Here is a 15185-nt window from a genome sequence, read left to right on the forward strand (position 1 = left end):
CTGTTATGTGTTGCGCGTGGTGTGTTTAAATGTTGGTGTATAGTCATTGGTACACGGGATATAAACGGGTCTGTGTAACACGAGTGTTTAAAAAAATGTATATGTGTATTTAGGCACGAGGATTGCACAGCTCTTCACGTGCAAGTAAAATGTAGTAATATGTGAGCACGGGGAATTGCACTTTATTAATTCACGTGCTGGGATTCAAGTGAATAATTAATTGGTAATTGAATCCCAGCACAACAGTATATATAGATGCACGGTGTCACATACTCGGGGTTGGGTGTTCGGTGAGTGGAGAACGGGAGAGCGAGTAGGAGAATTACAATTGCTATTGCGTGCTGGTAGGACCAGCACGATACTTGTTAATTTATCTCACCTCAACTCACCGTGTTTGTCAGTGTGTCTGTCCGTGCACCATTTTGTTAAGTGTTAGTCCGTTTTTGTTTGTCTATTTATTTTGGCGTACAGTGCGGTGTTCTGTGTTTTCGTGTTTGTTAAACCTGTTTTATTTTTCAATAAACCGGCGCCAGCAAGCGCCACCATTATTTCAATAGCTGTGTGCAGTCAGTTCCTGTTTCTGGTCTGTCGCCGCCCACTTTGGCAGTCTCTGTGACAAGCCCCCATTCCCCTTGCCCCTTGTTTTGGAACCAGCTACTGGTTAACCTCAGGACTGTTCAACTTTTCACTGTTTTCCGTCGTCTTCTCAAAACTCACTTATGCAATCTTTATTTGTAAATTCCAATGCATTTTCCTTTATTTCAATTTATTTTGTATATATTGTATATATGTTTGTTTTTGCATTTTTATTGCCTGAAGTTTTATATAGTTTTATATTTTGTTTAATTTTCTGGAAGTTGCTTTGGATAAGTGTCTGCTAGATAATAATAATAATAACAACAGTAAGAATTCATATACATCCGTTTACTTTCATGAGTTTGATTTTAGCAGGTTTCTGTTCTGGTGCTTTTTATATATTAATTTACATGTTGTTTATATAAGTAGCTAATCAAATTTGTAACCAATACGTGTGTAATGCATTTTACCGATAGATAGCTGTTTAACAATGTAGGCAAATCATGTAAAGCTGTTTCATGTTTTAACTATTTCAACATTGCAGACCTGTATACATGTCTAGTACAATAACATAGCAGTAGCCTGTTCTCATATACTATACTATACATCTATCTATCTATATTCTTTTTTTCCAGTATGGATGCTGTTTATTTAGTTAACTTAGGGTCGTGTAACTCCTTAGTGTTGAAAGACTTACTGAAATTGAGTTTTTGGTAGTATTAGTGGACATTTACTGCGGAAATGTTCTGCAGATAGATTATATGAATGGATGCGATGTGTAACAGTTTAACTCAAAGCTTATGAGTATATTTTATTGTTCTACATAGCCTGCACCCAATTGCTTTGTTTTTTTTTTAACACAGCACAACAAATGTGTTTGTTCATTTATAGTTTAATAAGGTAATATATTGCATTGTAAAACAAATGCTGTCTTTTTATTTCTCGTTTGTACCTTCTGTGGCATAACTTAGTATGTATTGATTAAAGTAATTCTTCATATAAAACACTCACAATAACACAGCACAATATACAGGATCAGCTGCATTAGCAGTGTGTGTATTTATAGTATTGCTCAGTCATGATAATGACTTCAGAGATCACATCCGCTACAGAAGCAGAAATGAGGTTGCTCTGGGTGGTCAGAGCTTATTAACCCCAAAGTGTTCTCCTTGGCTCCACTCCCCAGAGGCTAAGCCCCACTAGGAATTATTTCTGGAGTTACTCCTGGTGCTCCTCATTCTCACAATGTCCACTCTGGACAACAGGTTGCACGATTTATCTTTAAATTATGGATGTACTGTACTATTTCTCCACCATGGTGTTTAGCCCCCAATTCGCATTATAACCAGCCTGTGCAAATGACATGTACTCTACCAGATTGATAACTACGTATATACAAACTCCTGTATAACTTTCTTAGATAATACTTACAGTTTTTATAGACCACCGTTGACATAATTATAACATACTATACTTGGTATTGGGGAAAAGCTGCCAAACGCAGAACCAACCCTATTTTATACCTGCCCTCCATGTAACAGTGAGTCTATTGAATCTGAAGTGCGCATCCTGATGTGACAATGGGTTTATTACCAGTGAATACTTTTATACATTTTAGGTGAGGCTTAAAGTCTTGATGTACTTTACAGTACATGGTTAGTGCTATGTGGTCTACAAAATTTTGCAATTGATTGATGTATGGGTTATCAGTTCATACTGATGTGATTAGTTGTACATTTGAAAGTGTAGCGGGCACAGCCAAGGGAATTTAAATCGAAATCTTGCCTTGATGCTTGCAGCCCTGCTTGCTAATAATAACTTCTACTTATATACTGTGATCCATGCTCATAGTTTCTAATCTAAAGACAAAACTTTTCATATTTTCTAAAGCACCTTAAAAAGCAAATTAAATTGTTGAATTCAGTAAAGCTTCTTTGGCTTTTTTTTCCCCCCATTAAGCTTGCAAAACACTTACTCCTACTAGCCTACTCACCAAGGCAAACTGGTGCCCTTCATTTTAAGACCATTGTTCTGTCATGAACAAAAAAAAAAATATTACTAATGTAGCCTTTCATTGCTTGCAGACTTATAAGGATTTGGGATGGAATAGATCTTGCTGATCTAGCTGCTAAATTAGCCCTTAAGACTTTGTATAAGGGATGGCTAGCATCATCCTCTAACTACTGTTGACTAGCAGTGTTTTCTGTGTACGATATTGGTGTATGCTGTATTTCAGAGCCGACTGTGTTTGCACAATCTGTCTGACTCGCCACTTTATGTGTTGTGAGAGTTCAAATGAATGGCTGAGATTTTATTGCATTGTGTCGTGGCAATATGAACACAGGCATTACTGAATGAGACATTCATTTCACAGGCCTGGGATTGATGTATTATTTTTTTTTAGCTGTTGTTTGCCTGCTTTACGTCTTAGGCCTGCGTTTTCTTTTGGCTTCTCTAACGTAGAGGAAGTACATGGTGTGCCCAGCCGTGACGAACAAGACAGATATGATGACCAGGATTCCAAAGTGCTGGGGCTGGGGTGCAGATATCACCATGACGAAGTGCATGAGGTCCATCAGGTAGTTCATGGAGCTCTGGACCCCATTCACCACCCCCCGCTCTGACTCGGATATGGTCTCTTGTAGAAGCTGAGTGACAGTCAGATCAAAGGACCACAGGCCTGAGGAAGGAAAGAGGGATGGTGTCAGAGGCAATTCAGCCACCCTGTGTGCTTAACTGCAAGTGTGGTAATGGGTTGTAGTCCCAGAATCCCTGGAGAACTATTGTCAGTGTAACTTCAGGAATTTTAGGGGCAGCTGTTTTTCAGACCACTTGCCAACCTGTATGATAGACAGCTAGAAAGATACGCACCCCGTCAAGTGCTACAGATCTTTTTGGCTGTGACGCTGTGTTCCTGTGCGATAAGGTTCTCTGTTTTTTGATAGAAATAAGGTACAGTGTACCACTCCTAAAACAGTTGGATTTCTCAAAACTATGTTTGTGCAGTTGCACCATTTACATTTTTCATTAACGATCAATATCAATAAACCACTGGACTGAATGGAAATTCCAAAGATGACCAGCACTGGTGTATGCTGGTCAAAGCAGGTGGTTTGCTGGTTTTCAGCTAGTTGTGCTGGTTCAGGAGACTTGTTGTTAGGTTGAGGAGCTGGATAAAAACAAGCCCATTCCAGTAAAGGGGCTCCGGGTGGATGTGCCCCATAGCCTGGAGATCACAAGTTCGAATCCAGGCTATGTCACTGTCAACCATGACCGGGAGTTCCTAGGGGGTGACACTCAATTGGCCGAGCGCCGCCCGAGGGGAGGGAGGGCTAGGTCGGCCAGGCTGTCCTCAGCTCACCACGCACCAGCGACCCCTGTGGTCTGGCCAGGCACCCACAGGCTTGCCTGTAAGCTACCCAGAGCTGCGTTGTCCTCAGACTCTGTAGCTCTGGGTGGCTGCATGGTGAGTCTGCAGTGTGTAAAGATGCGGGCGGCTGACGGAACACGCTTCGGAGGACGGCGTGTGTTTGTCTTCAGCCCACCCGAGTCAGCGCAGGAATGGTAGTGGTGAGCTGAGCCTAAAAATAATTGGACACAACTAAATTGGGGAGAAAATAATAAAAAATAGTAATTGGCGATGACTTAAAAAAAAAAAAAAGTCCAAGGAAAATACCTTTTCAGTAAAGTTTTTGTCTACATTAACGTACCATATTTGCTGTAAAGAAGCTACAAAAAAACCAAATGAATTCACATGGTACCAATAACTTGTCATAGCCAAGTTTGTTTGCACTGTACTTTGTAAATCTTATTTATAATTGTATTAGAATCCACAGTTTTTTTTGTTTTTTTTTCTCCCATGTCTGTTTAGAAATGCAGTTCACAATGTAAGCCCCATGTTTGGATCGGATGCCTGTTAGATTGTCTTTATTAGCAGTGGGATAAGGTTTTCAGAACTGTCCGCAGCACCTACATCGCTTTCAGTAAGTGAACACAGAGATTAAATTCAGTGATGCTAGAGCTCCCCCTGCTGTTTGAATGCTAACAATGCACAAATATATACAACTACAGTAACTATTTAAATGCACTTTAACAGAACCACTTGTATTGTGTCAATGAAGAGTCCTGATGATCTCTAAATAGAACCGTTTTTACTTCTGCCATTAAAAAAGAGTGCAATTAAAAAGCAGTAAAATAGAACCAAGAAAGTACATTAGATTGTCTTAATTAATTCTCAGAAAGCTTTTTCTCCCTGCTGCTTTAGTGGGTGACTCATTAATAAACTACTAATTTAGACAAGTCTGTAATTATGCTGTTTTCTGAGGATTGAAAGCTGTAAGTAAAACAAATTGCAACTTTACCAAATTATTTTTGATTTCTTTTTACTCTTCTTTTGGTTATTTGTATTTGTTATGCTGGCTCAAGGCCTTTGCCATTGTAGTGGAAATATTGTCAACATAGACATTAAAATTGAGTATCATAATTAACTACCAGCTACAACCTTTTGATTCTTCAAATCCTTTATAATATCACATGTTGGCAAATATACCCCCTGTTAATTTAGTACTCCTCATATCCAATTATGATTGATTATTATTATTACTAGCGCACTGTAGTAACTTATCTATATAGTATTCCTATTATATAATATTTATATCTTACAGTTTGGATTGCATGTTTAGATTTACATGTACAGAGGCTGTCTGTTGATGGAAATTGTGTTTAATTGAGTGAATGAGGTGTGACTGAAAAGTGTGGAATGTGGGAATGGAATGCTTTGTTGCCAATTACCCCTGGTCACGCCCTATAAAAGGACAAAGGAATGAATGTTTGGTGGTGGGTGAAGCAGGAGGCTGTTTGGGGGAGAACTAGTGCGCGTGCACACCTGTCTGTTGTATGCACTGGTACATGTGTTTTGAAACGGGTAAACCACTTGGCGGTCCCATGCTAGTTCAGTTTTGGGTAAAGGTTTAGCTAGTGCTCCAAGTAGGAGCTAGGCTTTTGTTTTTGTGTTTTGTTTATTATAAAAAGCGTTTAACTACAGTGCTGTGTCTGGGTCTACTGTTCAAAGGGTGGGCACTTTGTCACAGTATGTTTAACTGTGCATTACAAGATTATGTGAATATACTGTATATTATGTAAACAATAATATAAGTCATTAATTTTGCCCATCCCTGAATGCAAAGTACCCTGTGTGCTTCAAACTCACCGATTCTTGCAGTAATGACCCCCAAGAAGAGCAATACAATGGAGATGTAGGAGTCTGGGGCATTTCCCGAGGGCACACGCTCAAGCAGCACAGTGTTGTTGGTCCAGTGTATGGAGGAGCGGTCTGGTAACAGAGGCTGGTTGACACTGCCTTGGAGAGGGAATGAATGCAGCTCCTTCTGTCCTGAATTGCCCTCATGAGCAGAGGAATTGGAATCCGGAAAGGGAGACAACATGTTGAGGTGCAAGGGGCTGCCAGGTGCAAAGACAGAAAACACACAAAGCATCAGGCATGCCAGGTGAAGGCAACTTGATATGATCCCTGTTGTCACTAAGCCATAAACTCTCCTTAGCTTGGTGAACATGATGGTGCCTATGAGTCCAGTCACGGCTGAGACCCCCATGAGCAGGCTGAGCAGAGACCCGCTGATCCCCTGAGTGTAGGCATACCCAGTTGTTATACAGTCAAACCCCAAGACTGTGGTGTAGAGAAAGGCTAAGCCCATGCCAGCCAGGAAAACAGATTGCCTGTAATAAGCCTTCCAGCCATCTTTGCAGGTGATTAGTAGCCATTTAAGCTTTCTCAGGCACAATGGAAGATGTGTGATGTCCTTGAGATGCAAGCTGATGTGGCAGTTCTCTTCTGTAAACTCAGGTACCTCAGCAACCTGGAGATCACCTGCAAGACAATGGGATCCGTTTTTGCATCTTTCTTGCACAGAATGTCACTTGTGGCTTGAGTTGATACCAAGATCTGCAAGTAGGCTGTTACTAGGGAGAATGTATGTTCTTCCACAGAAGTGGTTTGTATGGCTAAATGTGTTATACTTTTAGATTTCAGGTAGAGTAGGTAATGTTTTGTTTTCCTGGACCCATACCTAGACCTTAAGCAGACTAAAAAATACCTGCACCCCTACTTGGAGGGAGACTCTGACAGACTCACAATGTGATTATATTTCACTAAGTGTTCAGTCTATTGCACAGAAAAAAACTCCTCTTGCAACAAAGACCTGTGACTTGTTTGCCAGGGCTTTGTTGTCCACAGATTGTGAGGCACGTGGACCTAATCTGAAGTTGTTAAAAACAATCTACATAGAGAGAAAAATCAACAAGAACAGCAGGGAAAATAAAAAATATGGCATCACAGGAAACTTCTAATTCAAATGAACCACTGTTAAGATAGCATAAAGACAATAGAAAACGTTTAAATATGACCAGCTCATGACAGGGTATCCAGTTCATGACAAAATGACATAACCCACATATAAACATCCTTTCTATGGGTGTTAAAAGTCCAGTAACTGATTAAATAGTAATTTCCCTTCATTCAAACTGTTTTATTATTCACTATGTCAAAAAAAATTGTTTTGAAGAAATGTTTCTACTCTCAGATGTTGATAAATGAGGTTCTCATCAAGTAAAAAGGTTTCATGACCATTAAAACACAGCCATTTATCCGACTTCTAAAATATAATACATGTTTTGTTGGGAAAACAGATTTTTACTATAATAATCGCTCTGTTATTATTATCACTGACCGCTCAGCTGACCCTTTCCATCTTGGATACGCCTGCAGTTTCTGTGCTTCCTTCATAGTAAAGATAATGTCATTGATATTAGCTCCAACATAAACAGAGTTGTATCCTGGATGTTCATGAGTTTTATGATGTGTAAGTTATTTGTTGTCGCATTGTATTCATTTGTATACTTGCCTTGTAGGTTCATGATTTCTGTTTGCCTCTCCAGACGCTGAAGCTGATCTTCACATTCTTCAGGCTTTAGTTTCATAGACAACGCTGGAATTATTTTATAGACTCTCGAGAGGAAAATAAACTCCACTATCAGAGAGACCAGGTTCCAGCCAAGTATGAAACCACAGCCAACCACATTGGAGGCCAAGGTCATCACCTGACCCACTGCCAGAGGAGCCAGGATGTTGGTCACCTGATCGATTCTCCTCATGGTGGCGTTCATCTCTGAATGAGACCAATGGAGAAAAGAAATGAGCCACAGGACAAGATACAGTGGGTTTTCAGAACAATGTAAAACATAACCTTTCTAAGACATGTAAGTATGTTTTGATATTTAGTATTTGTGTAAGCTTCAATTCTTTCACTTCAGAATTTTCAAATTTGTCAGAGAATCTGGCAGAATTGTGCTCATTTTATCTTACATGAAACTAGACACAAACTGCTTCTATGTCTCAGTATAAATCATTTAGGTGTACTGTCCATTTCCTGGCATGTGAGGTGTGGGACCAGTTTGTGACACTGTTGTATTTTAAGTATCAGCTGTCCCCACGTCTTTCTTACCAGCAAGGTGTCCTCTGTTGTACCCTGTGATGACGACAATCCAGTCCCTCTGAATGGCGATGGTGAGGGCTGTGCTCGCAAGGTTCGCCACATCTGCCAGGATGATCACCACCGTATAACAAACCACCTTTTGTGAGTTGGTTGACGGAACACGTTAAATAAGACAATACGCATCTGGAGTTTTTTTATAATAGAAATAAATACAAATATCTGTTTTGGTTATATTCTCAAAGCTTTTTTTTTTTTTTTTTTTACTTTAATTGCGATTAGCACAAGACATAAAATGCACCCCAACAAATTACCGAATCAGAAATAAAAACTGCCAAGATACATTTTATTTAAGGAATTGCAAATAATTAAGTTTGTTTTTAGTATTTTTGTAATTCATGCCAATAAGAAAAAGGTTGTTTACTAATTATCTTGGTACCCCTGAAATACAATTATATGCTAATTATTTAATGATAAAGCTGACCATCAAATGTATTGGTTTCCGAAATGTTTTGTTCATTCGTCAAACAATTAATCCTCTTGTTTACTAAATATCTTAGTACTGTATACATAGCAGGAAAGCCCAAAAGTACAGTGGTACCTCAAATGCTAACTCTAGTGCAGAATTAATGGGTGTGTATGTGGCAATGTTGCCCCGCCCCTGAGTGGATTTGTGTTGTATGTTGCGTGTTGTGTGTTAGTGTTGGTGTACAGTCGTTGGTACACGGGATATAAATGGATCTGTGGAACACAGGTTGTTTTAAATGTGTATTTGTATTTAGACACAAGGATTGCACAGCACTTCACATGCAGGTAAAATGTAATAATATGTGAGCACGGGGAATTGCACTTTATTAATTCACGTGCAGTTGTACCGAGACTCCAATTGAATGATTGATTATTTTATTTTCTGCTTGTTTAATTATTAAATGCTGAGCGGTAACAATCGCTCATCTTCACCAAACTCCACCTCTGTTGTTTATTTCCTCGTTCCTGGTTTGACATCACCCATTGCAGCCGTCTTTTTGACAGTGTGATATTTGTTCTTCATTTTAGCTCCCTTAATGTTTATTTTTTCAATAATGACTGTCGACACTGGTCCAGTATTCACAGTTATATATCTTTTGGTGGCTATTGTCGAAACCCCTTTTTTATGTCTCACACCACACAAAGTAGAAAATGCATTTTCATTTGTAGGTAGGGCTGAGTATGCGCCTCATACTGTATGAAACTGGGTTATGAGGATGATCAAGGAAGAATGACAATGCATGCTAGAGTTATATGCCAAGTGTGTGATCATATTTTAAACTAAAGTTATATCAGCATTGGTTGCTGTGATACACAGTACAGTATCTTAACCAAATCATTTTTGAAATATGCACTGTACAGGCTACAATACAAAGTGACCAAGTGCTGAAACACAGCTCGTATAACAACTCTTGGAGCCGTCTATAAAGACTTTGTAACGGAGAAGTGAATTATTTAATCAGTAGAATCAATATGCGATGAAAGTGAAACTTAAGATGTAAGACTAATACAAGGAATACTCACAGTTAACCAGCCATCCCAAATGTGTTCAATCCACTGTTTGTAAGAGAACACCAACATCAGCACAATGCTGCAGACACTGACGGATATGTTCTGAATGAACAAGGATGCATGTGCAACTAGAACAAAACAAACTACATTCTATTACATTGTACTTTACTTATCCTGTCACAACCACTGAAAAGATGCAGTTACCAAGACAACCTTATTATCACATTGTTGTTAGGCCACGTCAGTCCGGCTCACTTAAAACGTTTAAAAATGCCTTAGAAGGCAATGTGCATTTAGCTTGAGTATAAATTATGCCATTTTATCAACAACAAAAAAAGGATCCACTGTTTGGCTTAATTTAAACACAAATTACAAACTACTAATAACTGAGCACCAGTTGTTTCTTAGGAATAACAGGTTTTGTTTGTTTTTGTTTTTTTGTAATTCTTGCTGAATGTTACATTGCAGTCTGACTGAAAGAAGTTACTGGCCAGTCCCTATAGAATATACTGATATAATTATCAGTGTCTGACACCGATGGTAAAACCATACATTTTAACATACAAAATAACACATACTTATCTAATGGTTGCTCCATGTATGGGCTAGGTTTGTAGTTTTTTGGGTTTTTTTGCTGTTATTACAGACTCTGAGACTTTAAAGAGTGTGCAGTTACAGTTTAACACCAGACTAATAAATAAATAAATAAATACATACATACATACATACATAAATAAACACAATTACAGATTAGGCAATTAGACATGCCAATTTAATTAAACAATCAAGAGGCCATTTAGGAATGACAAATTAAGAGATCAAATTGAATGGAAAGGATTAGCTTCACATTCTTTCTTATTGTCTACCCACGCTGAACTAGCACCAGAGTTTAGCAAGTAGAGTTTCTACTGAGTGTGAAGTCTTGCATAATCGATTATTCCTTATTTCTATTTCTCAAAGCAAACAAATGCATTGTTTTAAGTGTTCCAACATCTCCTTGACATGCATTGGTATGGATTTCCTTTGGTTGGGAATTTCTGAGTAATTTGTATAGGAGATTCAGTTGTCTTGCTGCCTTTCATAACCACAGCCAGGCTTTATTATTAATGACCCATATATACAGTTAATTTACTAAGCTATTGGAATAAGGATAAGGAAACCGAGGGAACCTTTCAGCTCCATAAATAATCTGACAAGGATTGACTCAACTAACCAAGATGAAAGCTTGTACTGTAGCAAATTTTAAATCACCAATGGTCATTGTTTGTCACTGGTTGCATTAAGTAACTGAGCAACTCCGAGCAACCGTGCAAGAACCCACTTAACGGCACGCTCAGGTCCACTCATCCTGAGCAACTGGGAGTGCTGCAGAGCAGATTCTATCGGTGATCCGAGTGAGTAGGAAAAATCTCGCTTTACTTAACGCACACAATGGCAACGACGTTCTGAAGTGATTCCTAGCTAGATCCCTGCTAACATTAACACTTAACAGTTATTCAGCAAATTCAGATAAGAACTTGATATTTATTACCGCACCTACCTTTGTTTCTTGGATTTCTATCAACCCAATCACCAATCAAAGCTCCAAACAGCAGCACAGAACCTGCTACCACTAGACCGAATATAGCAGTCAGAAGCAGGTTATGCCCATAAAGTTCAATGAGGAACACAGAAATTGCAAAGTGCCACATGCGGTCGCCCTATGAGAGAAGAGAGGAAAAAATAAGAAAAAGTTTAGTCTGCTTTTGAGCAAATCCGTCACGGTGTCGAATTCATGAGTTTGAACTAGAAAGCAAGTGATTCAAAATAAGTAACGTTGTCTGTACAACTTACTTAAAACTGAAGTCACCTAAATATCTGTTCATTATTTAAATGTGTATTACTTAAATCTAAAATAAGATCAAATAAATGCAATGCAGTATGTTATGGTATATTTCTTAAGACAGACGTTGTCACACTGTATTACTACAGTACTGCATATACATACACAGTGCACATAATATTTTAGCCATGTTCTGTAATTACCTAATTAGACAAGGGCACCTGACCTGGTGTTGGTGCAGCTTTCAACACAGCTAGATATACATACAATTTTTTGTCTGAGACAGACCTGCTTCTAAGACAGTTCTGCCACTCGTAAGTCAACACCGTACAAAACTCAGCATGACTGTTACAACAGCCGCACTACAGTCACTGGCTCCTGTGTTTCACATTGTTTTCGCACATTTCTTTATATTGTAGCGATCTGTACTAAGTGTCGTATGGTTTTGTGTCGCTGTTCCATGTTTTGGCTATGTCCTGAGAGCCTGTGCATGTGAGAGAATGCACCTGTGGGGTGGGGGGCAGCGTGATTGAGTCGTGGTGCCACTGTGCTTCTGAATGTTGTCCGATCGTGTTGTGTTTGTCCCTTGTTCGATTTGTGGGGTCCAATAACGTGTCTTGTTATGTCTAAATGTTTTTGCGGGGTTTTGTGTATAAAGGGTCAGCTTGCACACTGCTGTGAGCTGTGTTGTTGTGTGCTAACCCTTGCTGAATAAAGTCTGCTGTTTAGCGAACAAGATCTTACTGCGTTCACCTGGCTCCTTATTTTCACTCAACATTACAATATACACAATTCTGCAATTGTTTTGTTAATATATTTATTTCTACGGCATGTGCCGTAAAAGTCCTTCTCAACCATATTACAGGATTTTCTGTTTCAACAACAGCGGTCATTGCAAGTGTTTTTATTATGCTAGAAACATGTAAGTTTTTGATGGGAAACTGAAGTATTTCTTCCAAGCCTGTAGGAAGTAAATTCCCCCAGTTGATTAGGGATCAAAAACATGTGAATGAAAATATCCAAACAGTTATTATCAAAAGGTATTTTTGCGAAGGCAGTAACAACAATGACAGTAGTGCATGTTCTGAATGCTTTCACACACCTGTCTATACACCTACATTCTCATTTCTGTGCGTCATCTTTCCCAAAGGGTCAACTGTAGTTTATCTTACCCACATGGACAATGCACCACTGACGTAAATCGGAAACTTTGGACCCTTGAGGTAGATCAAAGCTGATCCTGTACAGGAGAAACAAGTTGCACAAGATAGATATAATCTGCTCTGAGATTAAAACAATTCACAAGATAGATGTACTCTGCTCTGAGATTAAAACAATTCACAAGATAGATGTACTCTGCTCTGAGATTAAGACAATTCACAAGATAGATATACTCTGCTCTGAGATTAAAACGATTCACAAGATATACTCTGCTCTGAGATTAAAACATTGCACAATATAGCTAATCTCTGCTCTGAGATTAAAACATTGCACACCTGCAGCATAGTTTACACCGAGAACATTTGCTATTGGAACATGATGATATACACCAAAAACTTGGGACTGGTCATATTCATTAAATAATTAACACTATTACTGTTCCCTAAAACTGAGTACCATTACGAAACCAAGAGTCAATGTTTTTAAACTTATTACAGCTAGGCAATTATTAACAATATCAATAACATGTACATGTATCTTGAAACAGCTTCATCAGAGTTCTAAGCCTGTATTGATGTCATGCAAGAAAAGCATGCCTTATATTCGCTCAGGGCCTGCAAGTTTGATTAACAGCAGCTTGGTTTGCAATGGCCATCAATGCTTGGCAAGCACCGTGCAAGGAATGTTCCTTAATTTGCCATATAAAATCAATGATCTGGTGCTGTGAGTGAAGGGGACAGGATTGAGCCAGGAAACCTTCACTCTACATGCCAACAACTTACAGGCCACCTGAAATGAGGCTTAAAGGTTTATAATTTTAAAAGAGTCAATACGTTTTACCTGCAAAAGCCACGAAACATGTACTGCAGTGGAAAGACAGTCGTGTCTAATTGAGTTCATGGGAAAACCCACCTGCTACACTCCATGTCTTTTTTGCCTGTGCTTCTTTAGTGTCGTCGCTTTCAAACTCCACAACACTGCCACGGTGCACCCTCTTGGTATTCAGGGACATTTCCTATTATATTGGAGTTTAATATTATTATTATTATTATTGTTATTATTATTAATAATAATAATAATAATAATAATAATTTTCATATTGTCATATGAATTAAGGCTGTGCTATTTTCTATACCATATTTTTACTGCCAGGCGTTGCACTGTGTTCAACACGTGTGATCTTGGCTTTTTCTTAAGAAAATGGAAACAAAAGATTTATTTTCATCACTTTTGTCCCAGGACAAAGAACTAGTATGAGAGCACTGAATAATACTGTAATGACTTTATTTGTATTTCAGTATTCCACGATATGTGAGTTGGCATTGCAATCACAATACTGGTCTCAAAGGCCCAGCTTTGAAGGCCCCCTGCTCTATAGTCTAACAGTGTGTTTTCTTGATAAGGGTTTAACATACAACATTAAGCTTGTTTTCTGTTATTCCGAGAATACTCTTTATAACCGACAATAAATTACACATTCCAGTAAGATACCAGTTCTAAAGTAAACTTTCAGCACTTAATCATGAACTCTGAGGTAACACTATAAGAAAATAAGTGGGTGATTTGACTTAACTCGTTAGGATAAGCCATAACTTTGTGTTTGTGTAAAATGCTCCAATAAAAATCCAGGGATGCCTTATCCCGGAAAGGTGTAAGTTGATAATACCTTCATAAGTAATAAAGATGAATACGTACGCTGACATTATTGTCTTCTTCATCTCTAAGTTTTAAATCCCCATCGAAGACTACAATAGTCCTGTCAATTTGTATGTAAGATTGTAGGTACACAAAGGTAAGTACAGGTTGCAGGTAAGAACAGGTCTGAAATAATCAGTCGGGGAATTCTGTTGCTGAAGAAATAAGCATTTCTGAAACACAAAAATGACCCTAACAAAAGGTCCTGAAACAAATTCAAGCTAACAAATCTGAAACCTCACAAGGGTCAATTACTAAACATATTAGAAAACAAATAATTTCATCTTACAGCAATGGATTCTGTCAGTTGAAGGATTACAGATAAAAATTTAATAAATAGCTAGAATGCTACAGCAACCCTTTATTCTTCATAAATATCATAATTCCTCACAAAAAAAGTGAGGGAAAAAAACTAAAAGATTTGCCTCACCTTGGATTTGCTTAAAATATAATTTTCAGCTGCTGGTTTCCTTTGCAGTGTGATTCAAAAACTCAGTTGCCATGTAACCTACATAGTATCCCTCTTAACTCATCTAGGGTGGGTCCAAGCTATAGCAGTTTGAAAGACCAGATAACATCAGTGTGAAAAAGTGAACCATTGTATGAAATTGCCAGAAAAGCAGAACTGATGGGATTGTTAACAAAAGGAGCCAGCATTCTCTAAAGCACATGACAACCCAGGACAATGTCACCCACCTTTCACATCCCAAAAAGGCAACACTGTCACTTGTATGTAACATAGACCGAAAGAACAGGCATGCATTCAGCCTTCTAGTAATGCATACAAACAACATGGGGACAGGTTCTGCAGTGTAGCCCTGCTCAGGTAAAGTGAAATGAAATAATTAAGGGTTATTTAGGGTTAAAACATATTGTAAATGGCT

The 15185-nt window shown here is 38.5% G+C and overlaps 1 protein-coding gene across 1 annotated transcript; it reads right to left on the bottom strand.

Moving 5' to 3' along the window:
• Positions 1 to 2885: 2885 nt before the first annotated feature.
• Positions 2886 to 13618, bottom strand: si:ch211-254p10.2 (solute carrier family 40 member 1). Its single transcript, XM_041246771.1, has 8 exons — positions 13519 to 13618; positions 12618 to 12685; positions 11164 to 11323; positions 9636 to 9751; positions 8097 to 8223; positions 7535 to 7760; positions 5786 to 6492; positions 2886 to 3256 (listed from the first exon to the last, which is right to left on the bottom strand). Exons 1-8 carry the CDS (start codon positions 13616 to 13618, stop codon positions 2997 to 2999), a joined length of 1764 nt encoding a protein of 587 aa, XP_041102705.1. The 3' UTR covers positions 2886 to 2996.
• Positions 13619 to 15185: the final 1567 nt, after the last annotated feature.

The sequence above is a fragment of the Polyodon spathula genome, chromosome 4, assembly GCF_017654505.1.
Source record: "Polyodon spathula isolate WHYD16114869_AA chromosome 4, ASM1765450v1, whole genome shotgun sequence".
NCBI lineage: Eukaryota > Metazoa > Chordata > Actinopteri > Acipenseriformes > Polyodontidae > Polyodon > Polyodon spathula.

What these genes read in the sequence shown, in the direction of transcription:
- si:ch211-254p10.2 (XM_041246771.1), bottom strand. Translation starts at nt 13,618, where the DNA reads ATGTCCCTGAATACCAAGAGGGTGCACCGTGGCAGTGTTGTGGAGTTT. An exon ending in GTGGTGCATTGTCCATGTGG is followed by an intron (nt 11,324 to 12,617) that starts GTAAGATAAACT and finishes CTTCTCTCATAG; the next exon opens with GGCGACCGCATGTGGCACTT. An exon ending in CAACAGAGGACACCTTGCTG is followed by an intron (nt 7,761 to 8,096) that starts GTAAGAAAGACG and finishes GGTCTCATTCAG; the next exon opens with AGATGAACGCCACCATGAGG.